This window comes from Mixophyes fleayi, chromosome 5 (assembly GCF_038048845.1).
Source record: "Mixophyes fleayi isolate aMixFle1 chromosome 5, aMixFle1.hap1, whole genome shotgun sequence".
Taxonomy (NCBI): Eukaryota; Metazoa; Chordata; class Amphibia; order Anura; family Limnodynastidae; genus Mixophyes; species Mixophyes fleayi.
Genome location: NC_134406.1, coordinates 245821078 through 245842141, shown reverse-complemented (window position 1 = coordinate 245842141; position 21064 = coordinate 245821078). Strand labels below are relative to the sequence as shown.

Genomic DNA, 21064 nt, shown 5'->3' with positions numbered 1-21064 from the left:
ACCTTCAGATTTGAGGGATCTGTTTTTGGGTCTCTCCCAGTCAATGAAGAAAATATCAACGTTAAGCTGCGAGATGAGAGTGTGCAGGAACTGAAGTGCCTGAAAGTAATTTTACACAAACACATTGAGAGTATAATTCAGTAGTAGGACAGCAAACAAACAAAATGACTCAGACAGTAGGGAAAGACAAGCGACGTAAAGGGATCTCTATTAAAAAATGTATTTTCTGTACACCCCAATGTAAATTTGATAGCTAAACGTTTATCCTTCCTGGACCACACGTGAAAACTAAACTCACTGGGAGAGATTTATGAAAACTGGAGCAGTTAATTGGGGTTTCCACTGTAAAAAATACATTTTTATAAATAATTTCCTTACCACTAATAATAGTTTGGTGGGGGCCCCTCCCCAGCAGTCCCCATATGTAATGAGAAGGGTTATGTCACTTACATACAGCACCGGGGCCCGTAGCAGGACTGACACATCGGGACTAACTGAAAGCTTTAGAGCTGCAGTTCAGCGCAGAGGGTGAATAGCAAAGGTCCTGGCTGCAAGCGAGAGCTAGCACCATGCTAAATACAGGAAATGTTGGAAAGGGGACACAAAGTACTATTATTGGCAAGGAAACGTCTTTAGCTAAACTGAAATTTAAGTTGCAAAACCCCCAAAGTAAGGTGCTGTAACCCACAGAAGCCCATCAGATTGTTAATGTCATTTTTGTAGCACAGTAGAGAGAATGAAGACAAAAGTCTGATTGGATATGGGATATTACATGTGTGTCAGTTTTCGTAAATGTACCCCAGTGGGTGCCCTTAGCCAGGTAAGATAACAGCCTCTCCTCACCCTCCGTGCAGCAGGGCCTGAACACTGGGACAAGATCTACCCACATGTAGATGGACAGATTAGACAGATCCAACTTTTCAGCGATTACATGGGAGCGGGTTAGTATGGCTGCACATTATAATGGTGATCGGCGAATAACAGAGAGTGAGTTCTACGTACAGCGGAATAAGTGGCGCTATATAAATAAATAAATGAGGATGATGATGCAAACAAGTATCAATATCGACTACTGCAATCTTTTTGGGGACACTCACTTTGTTTTTCCGGGCCAATTTGCTGATATCGCCACCGATATTGGTGTGCGTGTGGCTTCCACTATACAGACATAGAGCAATAACACAGGGTAAAGAATATTACATACCTTCAGGGCAAAAGCACAAGATACGTAAGTTATAAAGATTTTTTCATCTTTAGGTAGAGGCAGCAGGACAGACACATGTTGCTGGCCCTGTAAAACATACAAAGATGAGGAAGGTATTAACACACAGCTACATTGTATATGTCACTAAACCCAAATTAACTCTTTATCCAACATGAAGAGACATCTGGAAATATTCACAAATAGTTATGTTAAAGGATCCATGTCCTGACAGGATTGCTGCAGTGTGTAATCTATCTACCTCACTGCCAACTACTGCCCTATCTTATCAGTCATTTTAGGCCACAAAAGGATCTGTGCAGTCGCCTACAACAGGATGGATAGGGCCTTCTCTATGCTCACACCCTTCTACGAAATATCTGCCAAGCTTCCGATAGTTTTACAAAGCGCAAAGCAAAACATATTGGTTTTGCACTGGTTTGCTTAGGCGATTGCAATTTTGTCCATACCAATAAGAAAATATTATATATAATAGTTTTAAATATTATTAGTAATAAATACAATTGATATCAAACTTTGGAACTTCAAAGGATTGGTTTAAAAATCAAGTGAAAAACAAATTTTTAATGATCTATATAATCGTCTATATAAGACATATAAACAAATAAACTATACTCACAGAATAGTACACAAGCAAAAACAAATATGAAAAAAAACTCATCTATAAGCAGTTGGAGATGAATTGTGTGCTCTTTAAATGAATGAAAGTGGGGGTTAATGCAAGCTGATCAACAACAACAACAACAACAACAACGAGGCAATAGGGATCTTTTTTAAAAAGTTCTCCAGTTCTATAATTAGGAAATAAGAATCTCTAGAACCCATGGAATGAAATCCAATTCCCACAAATAGGTCACATGGATCCGCCAGGTACAACTTGGTACAGCAACACGCATCTTTCAATTCACAACCGGGGAGCAATATTTAATCCCAGAGATCTTTTCAGGGATACAATATTTTCTCCAGTAATAAACTCTGGGCTTATATAACCGAGGTGATCACTCACAATTCTTTGTCCAAATATTGTGTACTCACTGCTTGCTGTGCCAGTTTTTTTCAGAGTTTGTTTAAATGTGCACCACGGACTTTACATAAAGCATCGCAGCTCCTTTCCTGAAGTCTATTGCCGATACATTTCATCTGCTTGAGCAGACTTTTTCAAAATTGCTTACTTGCCTTATTCTGCCTAACTTCTCCCCTTGGACTATACAACATCCGCTTCTCTGCAAATGCTGCCATCTTGCACTGCAAAATCATGCACATCGCAGAAATCTTGGCGCAATCACACAAGTCAAGGCACATGGCGCGACCATCTTGGCTATTTTGAGCTTTATAAGTGACTTCTGGTATTTGCTATACTGTATGTTATTATTTCCCTTTTGCTTTACAAGGTTTAGGTGTAATAGTCATTTCAGTTCCCAAATCTACAGAACTCGTATAACTCTGCAGGCGTGATTCATACTAATTTCTTACTTGACACAAAGTCATATGATTGGCCAATCTGTGCCTCCAGTTACATTGCAAAGATAATCTCCACTTACTAAATGGCTGTCAGTCGGTTTTAATAAAGGGAAGTCATGTTCAGCAATTAAACCATTACTGATACAGACTGTAACTCATAGTAGGTTGCTTTTAAATTACTAATATAGATAAATCAAATTTGTAAAATTATAAATCAATAAGGTGTTACTAGGAATAAGAAACAAAAGGAAGCTATAGAAATAAAACACTTACTTTGAACAAGAGGAGCCAGTAAAGCCCAGTGCCAGCCGTCACCGTAAAAAACACGTTGGCCAAAACTCCAGCGTATATAATCAAGAATTGGATCACTGTCTGAAAATGAACAATCACTTGTTTTTTACATTAACACTTAGATCAAAACGTGTATAACTTATATTTACGTGTTAACAAATCTTTGACTCTTTTAGGACCACGTGTTTCGCCCCACAGGACAAAACCAATTTTCACATTTTCTCTATAAGTTGTTGGAATAACTTTTTTTTATTTTGCAGTCTAACTTTTAATATTTGTAGGGAACGCAATATGCTTACTTTGTTAAACATTGGGGTTGATGCACAACTGGACGCAAATTAGGAGTTAACGACTCATTAAAACAAGAAAGCAAGTAAAAGTAGCGTATTTCCACCCACATGCAAAGCCGTCCACATCAGCGCCTGGTTTATGATAAGTAATATATATAGCAGGTGCAAAAGATAAACCCCCTAACAGGCATATATGCGTGGTTCGTGAGGTCTGCATGAGCCGCATTTGCGTAAACACGCCTTTTCTGTACTCGCTTTCACGTTCGTCATTCATTCTGTACTTACATAGAAACATAGACAGCAGACAAGAACCACTTGGCCCATCTAGTCTGCTAATTTTTAACATATGGTAACCTCAAACCCTATTTGATCCTTTAATCTTTGTAAGGACATCCTTATGTCTATCCCAAGCATGTTTAAAATGCTCTACTGTATTAGTCTCTACCACCTCTGATGGGAGGCTATTCCACTTATCCACTACCCCTTCCTCAAATTTCCTCTGAACCTACTTCCCTCCAGTGCCAGTGCATGTCCTCGTGTTCTAATACTTATCTTCCTTTGAAGAATGTTTCCCTCATGTACACTGTTAAACCCATGATGTATTTTAAAGTTTTGATCATGTCCCCCTGTTTCCTTCTCTGCTCCAAACACATATATTAAGATCTTTTAGTCTTTCCGGTTAAGTTTTGTGATGTGGACCATGCATCGTTATAGTTGCCCTCCTTTGTACAGTATCTAATGTATTTATATCCTTCCGGAGCTATGTCCTCCAGAACTGAAAACAGTATTCTAGATGAGGCCGTACCAATGACCTATACAGTTTCTTTCTGCTACTGATTCCACTCTCTATGCAACCAAACATCTGACTTGCCTTTCTCATTGCTTTGTTACGTTGCTTACCTACCTCTAGGCCACCTGAAATAGTGACTCCTAGATCTATTTCCTCAAGTTTCCTTAGTGATTAAAAATCAATCACAAAAAAGTCAATAATTATTGGTTAGAACACAAATATTTAAGAGCGTAACATTATTTTCTTCCTATTTAAATAAACTGCCTTTATCTGAAATATAAGGTTCTGAAACCAAATGTGAGAGGGGAAAAATTATAAAAAAAAGTGGGGTGCGTGACATTTATAAGGTTCTGAGGGTACAGAATCCCAAATTAAATCCTGTTATAATTCTATTATCTAATTATTATTGTTTTAGATATTTAAAGCAAACAGGTTCTAAAATGCAGTTAGAGACGGTTTTGCTTGATGATGTATAATAGAATTGGGGCAGCACGGTGGCTTAAGCTGGGTACACACTACAGGTTTTTCATCCAATAATCGCTTCAACCAGCCGACATACGACCGCTCGTTCGAAAGTTGGGTCGCCTCACTTAGTTGGTCGTAGCGTTCAATATTTTCGCTCCAATTGCCTTTACATCGTGTAGTGTGTAAAAATTTACGATCGATTCACAATAATCTAGCGATACTTCCTCGCGCTGGGGCTCCGTCGGGGGCGTGTGTATGGAAATTTCAGATGCCTGTACCTGTCCCACGTGGTGCGGTGTCCACACATCACTGACTTGTTAATTAGATGATTGTAACGGAATAGCAACAGCAGTAGTCTATTGCATTGATATGTCTAGCATATGGCAGCCAGTTTAATAAAGTGGAGTGTTATACAAAAAAAAACATTTTTATGTGTATTTCCTATATCTGCCTTCTTAATTAGGTCCCTAGGCTAATTCTATTAGTGTCCATGTACTGTACTAGAATACACACGTTGTTTGTGTTTTGTATACAAGTGTATTGTACCTGTCTGGTGGCAGATCATTACACTTGTGTAAAGGGGCATATGAGAGAATGTGTCTCTCCTCTTGAACCAATCTTTGCTCCAACAAGATCTATTATTTCTCCTCCTTTCTCTTCGGTTCCGTACCTGCAGCCTTCTTGCCACAGCAAGCAGGAAAAGTGCAGATGCTTGTTGTTCTTCTACTGTATCCATTGTAGGGAAAAGAGAATGAATGAATGAGAGACACCGTTGTCTTCTGTTTTTACGCGTTTTTGGGTGTTAACTATACTAAAAGCTCTGCCCCTTATGCTAATGTCTTTGGTATATTGTTACATGACCCACAAATGTCGCTTCAGTGTGTACAAAATTTAAATCATTGTTCACGACAACATGGCTGTAAAAGTCGTTATTGGGACGGTCGCTCTTCCATTTATCATTTAAAACAAGGCTAGTGTGTATGTAGTCTATAGATTGAGCGATCGGACCATTGATCGGATGTTAAATCGATCGACATAAAAAGTTGGTGGAAACCTCTTCTCTCTCATTTCTCTCTTTCTTTCTTCCTCTTTTTATAAAAACCTTAGGTCATCTGTTACTACTAAAATTGTTTGATTGATTGACTTAGTGCCTTCACATGTTCTATGCTGGTTGTTGATATTGTTACTTCCTGACTACTTTTGTTATCAGTATGCACTTTGTCATTCGTTCCCTGTTGTTATCATGACCTTGCAAAATAAAACTTAAAAAAAAAAAAAAGTTGGTGGAAAATTAGGCAGTGTGTACCCAGCTTTAGTGGTTAGCACTTCTTCCTCGATTCCGGACCAAGGTCTTATCTGTGTGGAGTTTGTATGTCCTCCCTGTGTTTGCGTGGGTTTCCTCCCACACTCCAAAAACATACTAGTAGATTAATTGGCTGCTATCAAAATTGACCCTAGTGTGTTTGTTTGCGTGTGTGTGTGTGTTAGAGAATTTAGACTGTAAGTTCCATTGGGGCAACGACTGATGTGAATGACAAATACGCTCTGTACAACGCTGCAGAATTACTAGCGCTATATAAATAAATGATGATGATGATGATGATGATGGGAGCCAATAAACTAATTTCCACAAGTATTCCACCTGCAAGTCGATGACTTGGCTACCAATCCTTCTTTTCCAGGCTGCAGTTTTGAGAAGGGAGCACAGTACGGCCAGTCCACCAAGAACACCTATTGCCACCTGCAAGAAGAAGGGTGATATGTATCACATGGACACAAGAAGCAAAGACACCCGTAATCCAATCACTGATCACTTACATCTGTTTGGATGAGAGAGTCAGACTGATTCATTTCATAATGAACTGAAAAGGAAACCTGAAATGGAAACGCAAAGTGTGTCAATTAAAATCTAGATGCAATAGTGTGTCACAAATGTCACAATACTAAAAACAACATCTTTATGCAACCAGCACAGAACTAGCACACATTTTACCTAACATATTACAGGTTTTAGTATATTTGCTGAATTTACGTTTTACCTTTCCAATCCCATATATTTTTGCAATAGGGGGACACTAGAGTACTGGTGCAGAAAACTCGTTGTAACGAATATCCAACAATCAGATTAACGCTTTCACTTTTGTAGTTTAGAAAAATGGTTTATAATGGTTTATAAAATGAAAGCAAACAATGTGTAATAAATTTATATGGGGAGGGCAAGAAACCAAGAATTAGTGTAGCCACATTGGCTAAGTCATCAGAAAACGGCGGCCCTTTCCTTCAGAACTATTATTATGCAATGAAACTTAATCACGTTACCTCATGGCATTCCAATCCGGATCTTAAAAAGTGGATCAACATAGAGAATGTTCCAGAGGTTGGAGTGAGTTACCTCCCATGGTTACATAAAGCCTGCAGACCAGCCTCGGCCTATAATGACCGTTATTCACTTTACTCTCACAGCCAGGAATAGGGCAAATAAACACTTTGGTCTAGTACCATATCCATCACGATTATCTACGATTTGGAAACACCCACTATTCCCACCTGGTAACGTAAATATTATAATCACACCATGGAGAAACAGATATATTGAAAGATTTGTACACATCATGGGAGAATTTTCGTTCTTCTATTTTGCTGAAATGCAAGAACAATACTCCCTCCCTCTGTCCCTTCACTTTTAATACCTACAAATTTGTGGTTTCATCCAATTTCAGACCCATTCAAAGTTCCTACGCAAACTATCTCCATTCGAAAGAAACTGTATTTATAGTGTTGGCAGATAGGGCACAATTTCCATTATATACAATTCTATATTAATATCTTAAGCTGAAGCACCCCTACGAGAACCGCATGAGATAGCCTGGGAGAGAGAACTTGGGATATCGCTGGACAACGAGGAGTGGTCCTCCATAAATAATGAACCACTAAACTCTCTATTAATGTTCGAATTTGTGAGAACTCATAAAATATACACAAGATGGTACTTGGTACCGGACAAGATTCACTGTATTTATCCCTGATCTTCTGATCTATGTTGGAGAAACTGTGGCAATGTTGGCACATTCCTTCATATATGATTGCCCCATCATACAGCGTTTTTGAAACACCACTATCACTCTTATTGAGCAGGTCAATAGGGTCCGATTACCAAGTGATCCATCCACGCTCCTCCTAAACAGAACCATTGGGGTAAATTTATCAAGCTGCGGGTTTGCAAAGTGTAGATGTTGCCTATAGCAACCAGACACTAGTTATCATTTATTTAGTAAATTCTATAAAATGACAGCTAGAATCCGATTGGTTGCTATAGGCAACACCTCCACTTTTTCAAACCCGCAGCTTGATAAATTTACTCCATTGTTTCCACAAACAAACATGTTGATCTATTGATCTTGTACGCCTGTACCGCTTCTAAATCGTTGATTGCCAGAGAGTGGAAAACTCCTATTCCACCCTCAAGACCTGCTCTGATAAACCGTTTATAACATGTTTCCTCTATGGAATTCATAACAAGCTTACTCAATAATTCCTTGCCTAATATCACAAAAAAATTTAACCTATGGTTTCACTTTCTCAACCCCCCAACCCCAGGTATGGTCTTAACTTACACCAGGACGCCCCTCTCAGTATCACCCTTCTTTTGCTTTACCCCGTTTCTGCCCTCCCATTCCATTTCCCCAGCAAAAATTAAAAACAGCATTAATAAGTGCTCAGAGGACATTACTAATGGAAACCCGTCTATGTGGAGATCTCAGATATACTGGTAAAATTCTTTGTACCCCAATGTTATCTTTTCTCTTTGGTGTATCTGTTGCAAAGGTCAATAAAAGTTTTAAGTTAAGAAAAAAAGAAAGAAAATGAAAGCAAACATCCGATTGGTCGCTTTGAGTTGAAGCACGTTTCTGTGCACTAATACCAGTTTTCAGAAATGTCTCCAAATGTTCACAGCCTTTTCTTTTAATCTCTATTGGAATTGCTATTCTTAATCAACAATACAAAATATATTGCCCTTATCGAATTCCAAAAATAAAATATATACTGTAATAATTTGAAACATCTGGAAGTACATGTTATAGGGAGACTTGATATTGCCTTGTCTCATGAAGGAGTAAAACATAGGATTCAGGGCCCACTTATTAGGCCTAATTGTCAGGATTATTTTAAATAAAGCTGTACCTTTACAATTTGGCTGACTGGATTGTGTACTTGTATATCTTTGTATTCGACAGTCATCAATGGAGGGTATATTGTTCCTCTGTGCGTACCGGGGACAAGGCAGATACTGTGAAGCACAAAATTCTTTCTAATTAATTCTAGAAGTAATGTTGCTATTACGAATAGATATTTAAACTTTACAATAAAGTGAACCTGTTGCCTACAGACAGGAGGAGGCAGCCATTTTGTGGGCTGAGCCAATCTATATAAATATTCCAAGTAGTAGCTAGAAGCAAGTGATATGAGTCTGGTACTTAGTGCAGGCAGATATTTTGTGCTTCAGTGATGTCACATAGAAACATAGAATTTTACGACAGATAAGAATCACTTGGCCCATCTAGTCTGCCCAATTTTTAACCTATGGCAACCTCAAACCCTATTTGATCCTTTATTCTTTGTAAGGATATCCATATGTCTATCCCAAGCATGTTTAAATTGCTCTACTCTATTAGGCTCTACCACCTCTGATGGGAGGCTATTCCACTTATCCACTACCCTTTCTGTAAAGTAGTTTTTCCTGAAATTTCCTCTGAACCTACTTCCCTCCAGTGTCAGTGCATGTCCTCGTGTTGTAATACTTCTCTTCCTTTGAAGAATGTTTCCCTCCTGTACCTTGTTAAAACCCTTGATATATTTGAAAGTTTCTATCATGTCCCCCTTTCCCTTCTCTACCCCAAACTATATATATTAAGATCTTTTAATCTTTCTGGGTAAGTTTTGTGCTGTAGACCATGCACTATTTTATTTGCCCTTCTTTGTACAGTCTCTAATGTATTTATATCCTTCTGGAGATACAGCCTCCAGAACTGAACACAGTATTCTAGATGAAGCCGTACCAATGACCTATACAGTGGTATTATTACTTCTTTCTTTCTCCTACTGATTCCTCTCATTATGCAACCAAGCACACTAGTCTCTAGTGAATTGCTAAATATTCACACAACAAAATGGCTTTCCTTACAGAGGGTAGGTGACTGTTACACTTTAAATGTAATCTTCTTAGAAAACATTAATTTACTTTACCTCATTGTGATCCTACTGGCGACTCGGATTACTCGAGGTAAACTGCTTAAATCATTTTCTCGCCCACTCAGCGTGTCAACCAAGAACATTCGACGCGTCAGCAACCAATTGTTAATATTACTTTCTTGGGCAGTGAATTAAAAACACATCATGATTAGAGACACCATCAGCAGGTCTGGATTCATAATTAGGCAGAAAACATGTTCCAAACTCATGTCTTGCAATTACCCTCATCAATTTCGTGCCAATACTAAACACATCCCTTAAACCTGTAACCTTTCTATAGGAACTATGATTTTAACAGAATAAAAAAAAGGAATATAATCTGTATGAGTATATTAATCTGTGTCAGGAGCACTGTTCAAATCTCTCCCAGCAATGTATATGCAGTATTTCTAGTTTATGAGTTATAACAGCTATTATAATAACTATAAGCAATTAAACTACATATGATCATGTTTTATGTTTGTACTGCTTTCTTTTATAACAATACTGCAAAGCTTCAATTTCAAAGTATTGTAGCAATGTAAAAACAGGCTTAGCTGCTCTTCATGAAACTTATATAAAAGTCAGACTGCTGTTCATCTTACAAGCAGAACTTTGTTGAGACATTGACAAATGTCCCTTCAATTCACCAGGACTATCTAGCTCCCTTCCAAAATTAAAGTAATTAATTAAATTAATTATTAATTAATTAAAGAACATATTATTTATTCCAAATCGGTTCAACAGCAGCTCAGTCATTTAGGCTCCAGGCTGAAATACACTATATATATTGCAATGCTATTTATAATACTGCACACAGAGGAGTTGAGGTTTAAGAAGCAACAATGAATTATGCCCAAATGCCAAGAGAATTGTATTTACAACACAGATTTGTGCAGAGTTTAATAGATGCTGTGATAGAATGGCTGACAGAATAACAATAACAAAATGAGATGCTATTAATATAGTAAACGAATACATTGTAAATAAATCCATGACAGAAAACACAGCCATCAAAAAAAACCCAAAAAACATTATTATTATACTGAGAATTTATTTAATTAAAACATCAACAGCAATAAGGTTGGTGGCTGATAAAGAGTGCATAAATAATATATTATTTATGCTTAATTTTATAATATATAACAGAGATTCAGCCACAATTGAATTGAAAGGTGACTGTGCACATGAAAATCCTCCCCCCACCTGGGACTATGAGTTATAAACAGGCTTGAACATTTGGTCTGTAGTTAGCATATGAAAGCCTATAGCAAGCTTGTAGACTCCGCCCACAAGAGGGGGCCTACACTGTACACAGAGAATTAATCTCACTATACCTGGTGCTGGAACAGAGGGAGCAGACGGCCTGCTGCTCCTAGGTGAGCAGGCCTTAGGCCCTGACTAGTATGGAGTGTGCATGGCATGAAAGGTGAGTGTGAGCATGTTATAATGTGTTGTTGAATGGAGGACATGAGTAAGTGAGAATGAAAGTTTGGATTGATTGGATTGATATGGACAGAGTTATATGGACAGAGTTACATAAATGCATGCCTGGTTGGGATAAATGAAAGCATTTGTGTTTATACATAGTTAATGCTGTGCTGTGACTTGTGGAGTGCTGTACTATACATAGTCTGGATCCTGGTTGGGATAAATGATAGCATTTGTGTTTGAATTTGGATCGATTTGTTAGGCTTTGGGAATGGAGACGTTTGTGCTATGTGTGAAATATCAGGTGTTAAAATTGGCCAGTGGACATTGTGCGTTTTCTGCTGAATATAGAGCTATTTGTGGTGGATTGGCTAAATACTGCTTGTAATGAGTAATGGGTCTGTACTGAGTTCACATTGTTTAGTAACTGTAATTGTTTAGTAGGCCTTGTGGGCCTACAAGCATGGCAAGTCAGCCATTTTGGATGGTGACTACATTGCATAGAAAGTGATGGATTAGGAAGTGATCAGATTGTGGTTAAGTGATCAGATTGTTAGATATGCATAGAAAGTGCAGGTTATGTTGGTTTATGCATAGAAAGTGTAGTAGTTTGAACTGGTTGAAACCATGTGCTTGAAAATGGCCGCTAGACTTTAAGTGAGGTATGTTTGTGGTCTGTATGGATTCTCCCCCCCCCCCCTTCACTACACAATGCACACACACACACACACACACACACACACACCTTTAGACAATAGTTAGTCAAAATACACACAATTACATATATATCTATATTACAGGCAATAAGTATGATATATATTGCACTAAATCTATATTGTGTGTACAATATTGTTACGCTGTTTATTGTTCTATAATATAATACAACACACTTTAAACAAATTCTATATCTTGTCGTGATTATTCTTGAAACTTGTTGATATAAAGAAATATAAAAATGATATTTCATGGGTTAATTCAGAAATACCTTTTGCGAGGAGTTGTTAACGGTATTAAATGGTCATACATATATTTGCCAGTATATTAAGGAGATTGTAACCCAAAAAGGAGAAAAGGAATATACTTTCCCAATGGCGAGCTCCAGCCCGAACTGTTTTTTTTATATAATTTTTTTGAAGATATAGTGGTGAAATTACTGTTATATTGTAAACTTTTTTTGTTTGATAGAGGGGCGGGAACGAAGGTGGTAATATTTGTGTGATATTACCGTACGCCTTTTCTAGAAAGCGGTTTTGACAAGTAACATTGTTTCATCTGTGTCCTGAAAGATAAATAATTAATTACAGCGAATCTAGATTATGATTTTTAATTTTCATAATGTGTTGGCAAATAGACGTTTAATAACGGGAGTTGTATGTATCTGTTGAACAATTCTGTATTTTTAGGTGTACTAAGATGGCTATTGCTTTGTCTTCACTTATAATACAGGGTAGTTGGAAGGACTTGTGTTTACTTAGCGGTTATATTTATAGTTTCAATCTGATTCTGTGGACTGGGGGGACAGATACTCAGGAGAAAATCCTTCCTTTTTAATCCCCAGAATCAAATTTAGTTATAACTTCTCCTGTGGAAATTTATATTTTAATTAGGACTTTTTGCATAACCAAATTTGCAAGTTATGTGATAATTAGGGATCATTTAAATCACATAATAATTACACCTTGTCTACAGAATAGGTTTGGAGAGGTAGTTTTGGATACTTGGCGGTTTTTGTGAAGGGGTGTGTGAAATCTGGGTAATATAGAACCCTGTCAAACAAAAGAATCGCGGGAGTAGCGCTCACGGATTCTTAGCAGGAACGCATAAGCGTGAAAGCTGGGACACCCTGTCCTGTATTGTAGTGGTAGGAGGTGATTGTTTGGAAGATTGTGTAGAGAGATGTCTCTAAAGTACATCGGAGATGTCACGGGTGCGTATTATTCGCCGTGATGAAAATAGCGAAAAAGGCGCAAATTGTATTATACGCCGATAGTTACTTTGGGTTGATACAATATTTTTATGTTATATGGATAGATCAAGTTGCTTGTATCTTGTAGATTAAGTATACTAGGTAATCCATAGAGGCATTCCGATATGTAACTTCTGTAGAAACACGCCTATGACAGTTGTTTAGTGGGTACGGCTACGGCGACACTTAAATTATGAGCGGATCATGCGCAATGGTTCCCCGGTAAAGCCATTATTAGCGATTTTGGCTGGGTGCAACCAGATCTGCAAAACGAATTTACCAATCATTATACGATTGAGAACAGCATTTCCACTCAGTAGACAGGGGGATACTCACACACATTATTAACACACAAGTCTATAACATGGAACATATGGATTTTATTTTTTTAATTACTTTGGAAACTCGCAAAGTGTGGTATGTTTAACCTGTGTGTTTAACCCTGCTAAAACGTATAGTGATCACCAGTAGTAAGCTTATAATCAGGTTATGTATTGATAAGCTAGGTGTAATTACGTGGACCATATCACAGGTCGCGGCAGGTAAAATATGAATATTTATATTATTCAAGATGCCACAGATGTAGTATGTCTAAATCAAGGTCTTTTAGTAAAGCAGGCCACAGGTAGGTATGTAAATGGCTGCAAAAGACTTGATTTTAGATGGTAAAAAAAACATTACATTATAAATTCTGAGAAATAAGGTATTATATGTACTCAGAGCATTGAACACTTAATTGCCCTTGTAACATAAGTAATAGGGAATAATAAGTAAAATTTGGGTTTTGACATTGGAGATAGTTGAATGTATACAAGGAGACGTCCTTGCTGTTATGTCAACAAATGAAAATTGATTTAGCCCTTGCAATGTCTGAGATATATATGCATTTGTTTTAAAACTGTATATGAGGACATATGGGATAATAGAGAGAGGTGGTATTTAAAATCCTACTCATTTTAAAAACCCAGGTATATACAGGTAAGTTATAATGGTATATTGGTAAGAACAAATAATATTGGTAACAGACACACTACCTAGTGGTTACAAATATATATTGCAGCCCCTTCATCAGAGTTTGTACTCTGGAAATGGGCGGGATAAAATATAGATCTGATAATTTTACATGTCATTATTTTGGAGGTGTTTGGCAACATGTAGCATTAGAATTAATGAAACCCCTGGATAATGGTAATGTGTTTTATTGCCTAGGGATAAAAAGGTGGATCCTAATGCACAGTGGTATATGCCACTCAAAAATGTGACATGAAATTTCCACTTATGTAAGGTTACACAGCAACTGATAAATGCCATCAGAACTGTTGTATCATTACATAAGGACTAGGTAGGAAAAAACACAATTGTATGTAGACATGGTAAACTAGAGCCAAGGAGAAACCCAGGGTATGAGTATTAGTGCTTGGTGATGACAGACACAAATTTCTAAAGTTTGTGTTCATAAATACCCATAAAACCGAGTTAAATAAAATAAACCCCAGTGAGTAGTAGTTTTATTCACCAGGATCAGGGGGACTGATAAAACAAAATGGTGGTTTAGTGATTTTGTTGCATTAATCTTTGCTGGCCAGTAGGGGCAATAATGTGCCTAAATCAGTTTTCTTTCTTAGAGAGAGAACATCAGTAGTGGATATACAGATCCGCTACCCAGCAAAGATGGTTATGTACAAAATGTCTAATGCTTTTAAGTGTTTAAAGAGGTTCTTTAGAGGGAAATTGCCATCACCAATATACTAAATGGGTAAATCTCTAAACATCGTGTGTCCTTGGAGATATGATTAGGTAAGATGACGTTATGTGACATAAATGTATTATGTATACTCACATTTCTTTCTGTCTCTGCAGGTAACTAAGAACAGGATTCCTTTGTTTCTCCTTCCCAACTGATACATAGATCATTGGAAATGAGAAAAAGGGGGATAATGGTAATGCTAAGAAAGGTATAAAAATTTGAGTTTCCCAGGTACATGGAAACTTTGAAGGAATTTTTATGGTATTGTAATAAGATAAGTCAGTCTACAGATCCCTGGCGCCACCTAGTGGTCAAAAATATGTGAAGTTTGGTCCATAATACTCGCAAAAGACAGAAAAATGTTTGTTTTTTTCAATTCCATAATGATGGTAACACCTGGAATGAAATTCGTAAGTCATCAGAGGGGACGGGATAGGATTCTAACCATGCTCGGAAGGGAGAATTCCCAGAAGAGTATTTTTGTTTTTCTTCCCATATTAGGAACCAAGAAGTGGACAGCTGCAGAGGTTATCGAAATGCTACAAGTGGACCGGACGCAGAAACGACAGATGGGTAGGAAAAAGTAAAAATTTCAAAACAACTGATATTTTTCTTTTCTTTCCTACAGGATGGATGAGAATTAAGACGGTGCCCAGCTGTAGCAAATGATATCCCTGACAGATGACACGAGATCCTGAGATGGTCGTTAAGGACACAGAATGGCAGGACTTGGACACAGATGAGATCCAAACCAGATGTCAAAGATGACTGTACCCCACAAGACCCCCCCATTGTACTTGGCGAAGATGATGACATCATGAAGAGACACCAAAGATGGAACAACCTTCGGACCTTAGATTTATTTGTTGAGGGATAATTTATTGGGGAGTACCTTGACATGTGTTGATTTTTTCTCCTAAGACTAGGTTTTTTCATCAGACATGGCAACGTAGAAGATCCATTAGCGTCTTCCCCCATTCTTTCTTGATATTTGTGCTAAAAATTGCCTTACCATAATTAATTCCAAACTAAAAAATATATATATTAGCCCTATTGACCACCTGTTCACACACACTCATACATGTTACATACAATCACTAGGAACACTAGGGACACTGATAAGAGATGACAACAGATATCTGTCAGTCTAACTGTAATGACAGAAAACTGACATCAGGGGGAATGATAAAGAGTGCATAAATAATATATTATTTATGCTTAATTTTATAATATATAACAGAGATTCAGCCACAATTGAATTGAAAGGTGACTGTGCACATGAAAATCCTCCCCCCACCTGGGACTATGAGTTATAAACAGGCTTGAACATTTGGTCTGTAGTTAGCATATGAAAGCCTATAGCAAGCTTGTAGACTCCGCCCACAAGAGGGGGCCTACACTGTACACAGAGAATTAATCTCACTATACCTGGTGCTGGAACAGAGGGAGCAGACGGCCTGCTGCTCCTAGGTGAGCAGGCCTTAGGCCCTGACTAGTATGGAGTGTGCATGGCATGAAAGGTGAGTGTGAGCATGTTATAATGTGTTGTTGAATGGAGGACATGAGTAAGTGAGAATGAAAGTTTGGATTGATTGGATTGATATGGACAGAGTTATATGGACAGAGTTACATAAATGCATGCCTGGTTGGGATAAATGAAAGCATTTGTGTTTATACATAGTTAATGCTGTGCTGTGACTTGTGGAGTGCTGTACTATACATAGTCTGGATCCTGGTTGGGATAAATGATAGCATTTGTGTTTGAATTTGGATCGATTTGTTAGGCTTTGGGAATGGAGACGTTTGTGCTATGTGTGAAATATCAGGTGTTAAAATTGGCCAGTGGACATTGTGCGTTTTCTGCTGAATATAGAGCTATTTGTGGTGGATTGGCTAAATACTGCTTGTAATGAGTAATGGGTCTGTACTGAGTTCACATTGTTTAGTAACTGTAATTGTTTAGTAGGCCTTGTGGGCCTACAAGCATGGCAAGTCAGCCATTTTGGATGGTGACTACATTGCATAGAAAGTGATGGATTAGGAAGTGATCAGATTGTGGTTAAGTGATCAGATTGTTAGATATGCATAGAAAGTGCAGGTTATGTTGGTTTATGCATAGAAAGTGTAGTAGTTTGAACTGGTTGAAACCATGTGCTTGAAAATGGCCGCTAGACTTTAAGTGAGGTATGTTTGTGGTCTGTATGGATTCTCCCCCCCCCCCCCCCCTTCACTACACAATGCACACACACACACACACACACACCTTTAGACAATAGTTAGTCAAAATACACACAATTACATATATATCTATATTACAGGCAATAAGTATGATATATATTGCACTAAATCTATATTGTGTGTACAATATTGTTACGCTGTTTATTGTTCTATAATATAATACAACACACTTTAAACAAATTCTATATCTTGTCGTGATTATTCTTGAAACTTGTTGATATAAAGAAATATAAAAATGATATTTCATGGGTTAATTCAGAAATACCTTTTGCGAGGAGTTGTTAACGGTATTAAATGGTCATACATATATTTGCCAGTATATTAAGGAGATTGTAACCCAAAAAGGAGAAAAGGAAAAAATACTTTAACAGTGGCCATGTGGGGATTATATAACGCCACATTGTTCCAGCCAGATAAATGCAATGTTCAGAAACTCATTTACTGACAAGGCATTCATTTGAAAACAGTGGCTCCCATTTATAAAGCCCTAAAGTACCGGGTAGCAGCGCAAAGTCTTATTTGGTGACACTGTGTTCTTCAATTTGTGCAGTGAATCTAGGCCTAACATCTATGGTTTGATTTCTTTGCATGTGTGGATTGCAAGCGTTGTTGCTGACATTTGGTGTAAATTTCATTACAATACCCAAATTAAATATATATTTACTGAGAAAAATGTGGATGTGTTCAATACTTATTTCACCTGCTGTATTTTAATTAGCTTGAGGACTTACCTATATTAACAAATAGGTCATTGTGTTGCAAATTGTGGTTTAGGACAGGCACAGGCCAGATGTTCTGCTGTTGATCACCCCCCCAGTAAGTTAGATACACATCATAGAACACAGGCTCAGGAAAGTCACGGAGGATCTTGGAGACAGATAGTTCACACTAGACACAATTAAGAGAAAACATTTGGAAACAGGAACATTTTAATAGTTAGCATTAGCGGATTAACATGTGAAGCCATATTTTTTCTTCTGACATTTGCCTAGGACAATGTAACATGATCAGAGTCATAAAGTGACCAGTATCGGAGGTAGTCTTACTAGCTTTATAGTACACATAGCTTGCATTAGTACAGTAATTTTTATTAACAACCTATGCGTAAGAAGTAATTCTTACTAAACCTGAAATCTCCTAAAGAATAATGCAACACACCCCTAGTAACAGGACATTCCAACTGCCAGTCAATTGGGACAAACATTTCTACATAGGTAGCAAAAGCAACTAGCCTCACCGGCCATGCTGACTACATGTACTGGTAATGAAAGTATAACCACTAACTAAGAGGAGACATAATACCATAGGTGAGAAATCCTGACCTGAACAGAGGCAGGGATTAACATCAATGTAATTAGCAGCACCCAGTGTGAGTGGAGGTCAAAATAAGAATCCTAGGAGTATATTTACTAAACCACGGGTTTGAAAAAAAATGGAGACGTTGCCTATAGCAACCAGATTCTAGTTATCATTTATTTAGTACATTCTACAAAATGACAGCTAGAACCTTTTCAAACCCGCAGTTTAGTAAATATACCCCCTAGGGTCAACTAATGAACTGGGTAGAAGGGACATAATCTATGGCTGGTTTTCACCGACTATTTTAGCGTTGAGGTACTCACTGAAATGTCACTTATTTCCAGGGATAATTGATTATAGAAGAGGAACCCTGTACTTGTGAAATAATAATAATATATCATTACCACAACCAAGTGAGCAGTGTCTTCTTGTTCTTACATTTTGTTCATATGTTGTTCCAAAATTGAATGCATCATCCAACCGTTTGTCAATGTCAGGACAGAGCTGTGAAGGAAATAAACTGCATTATTAATATAATCCGTTTTAGAATCATTGTCATAATACCAGAAGGCACAAAATGAAATTGATAAGAGGTACAAGAACAAGATGTTTTAGATGGAAACCCATTAACCAGAAAGACGTAAACAATTGCTGCTGCTTTGTGATTAGAGCACACAGAGACTTGATTACTGAGCACCTCTGTCACTCACTGCTAATTAATGGTTGGGAAAGAACAGGGGCTGTGTGGGGGGAGCCAGGAATCATTTCTACATTTGATTTAAGATACTAGAAAGCATTCCAGATGATAGATCCACATACCTGTATATATATATAATTATAGTCTTCATATATTATATGAGTTACATCTTGCAAAGTGCAAAACCATTCACTAGGACAGTACAAAACATACAATAACTTTTGTACCAATACTCCAACTCTTACCATGCAGTAACAGGACTAATAAATGCCGTTTAAATTTACTGAAAACATTTTTATGGATAGTTACTAATGAGAAATGCTATAAAAAAAACTTAATCCCAAATCTAATACATTATATTAATTATAGTACCCTTTAAAGGAAAAAAAATAAGTTCATCTAAAGATAACATTTTCACTTCTCTTTCCATTGTTTTTTACTTGAATTTTGTATGCTTTTCATACACATTTCAATATATATATATTTTTCTCGTAACTTAAGAAGTTACCTGCAACAGGCCTCCATTTAATGACTTCCACCCAATGAACTTTCCTCTCACATCATACAGAGCCGCTATAAATGCCATTTGTGTGTCCTGTGTCTAGAAGACAATACAATCTTATGACAACTACATTACCAAAAACATATCAGTTAAATACTTGAATGCAACACATTAGCACTTATCATCCACATTGTGATCAGATAAAATGTGAAATGAATGAAAAATATATAGATACACATACATATAATATATATATATATATATATATATATATATATATATATATATATATATGCATGTAAGTGCTTGAGCTTTCTTTATTCAGCGGACCTCAACAGTGCATCCAATTAAAGGCACTGAGTACCAACTACCTCTAAGCTGATGGTAGTTCTGTAACCCGTAAGCTCTTGGAGCTTACAGACTAAATTCCCTAACACGCACACAGATAGACAGAGGCAAGGGTCAATTTGATAGCAGCCAATTAACCTACTAGTAAGTTTTTGGAGTGTGAGAGGAAACCGGAGCACCCGGAGGAAACCCACGCAAACACGGGGAGAACATACAAACTCCAAACAGATAAGGGCACGGTCCGGAATTGAACTCATGACCCCAGTGCTGTGAGGCAGAAGTGCTAACCACTAAGCCACTGTACTGCCGCATATTCTCTTTTCCCTACGCACGTGCTTGACCTGCACTTATTCACACCAATAGTTTCAAGTCAATGAAAACAGATGAGGCAGCAAAAAACATAGGTGCTTGACGTTACGCTAAACAAATGGTATTTGTGCTGTGCCTCCAGATTTTTCAGCTTTCCTTAGGTACTTTGGTCCTGACTTTGTTTGCTGTCATTTTGGGCTAGCTGCCTTATTCATTTTACTTTATATGCTTATATTGAAACTATCCTTAACTGCAGGAATATTGACTGTTGTTGTCACAATTTAGGATTTGTGCGCATACGTCTTAAAAAATAAGTTACTCAAACACAAGTGGTAAAAATGGTGCAGAGGAAAAAAGGTACTGTAGCCCATTACAATCAGATGTTTTGCTTTTGTCAACTACACCACAAAAAACACTTCCTAATTGGTTGTCATGAGCTAAAACCTCTTTTTTCATAAATATTCCTATTGCCAAAGTTGAAATATAACAAACAACACAGTGAAGTGTATAACTACAGAATCCCTTTGGAAGGGCGCTTAGGCAACCTGTGGTTCTCCAGCTGGGTAGTACTCTGCAACGAGACCCTAATCTGCAGTATATTGATCCATTATGAGTAGGTGTTAAGATATTGAGAAGTGTACTGAACGTAACATTTTTACAGATCTCATCGCAAGCTACTACCCACTGTTATCAGTTCTTTTAATTACAGAAACTTTAATTTTCACTGGAGTTCACTACAATGAGATAAAATACAAGGTTCCACTTACATTTGGTGTGGC

At 37.4% G+C, this 21064-nt stretch overlaps 2 protein-coding genes across 5 annotated transcripts in view; one reads left to right on the top strand and one right to left on the bottom strand.

The window, feature by feature from the left end:
• The window catches only part of CDH17 (cadherin 17), a 322180-nt gene that overhangs the window by 190719 nt on the left and 110397 nt on the right, over positions 1 to 21064 (top strand). The gene's annotated exons all lie outside the window — the stretch shown is intronic.
• TMEM67 (transmembrane protein 67) overlaps positions 1 to 21064 on the bottom strand; it is a 50641-nt gene that overhangs the window by 11704 nt on the left and 17873 nt on the right. For all 4 annotated transcript variants that reach the window (XM_075213789.1, XM_075213790.1, XM_075213788.1 and 1 more), the window contains 10 exons: positions 19635 to 19727; positions 18868 to 18933; positions 17862 to 18018; positions 9764 to 9887; positions 8702 to 8807; positions 6338 to 6394; positions 6162 to 6260; positions 2957 to 3055; positions 1205 to 1291; positions 3 to 99 (listed from right to left, as the gene is read on the bottom strand). In XM_075213789.1, the coding sequence (XP_075069890.1) occupies positions 3 to 99; positions 1205 to 1291; positions 2957 to 3055; positions 6162 to 6260; positions 6338 to 6394; positions 8702 to 8807; positions 9764 to 9887; positions 17862 to 18018; positions 18868 to 18933; positions 19635 to 19727 (985 nt within the window). The remainder of the gene's footprint in view (positions 1 to 2; positions 100 to 1204; positions 1292 to 2956; positions 3056 to 6161; positions 6261 to 6337; positions 6395 to 8701; positions 8808 to 9763; positions 9888 to 17861; positions 18019 to 18867; positions 18934 to 19634; positions 19728 to 21064) is intronic.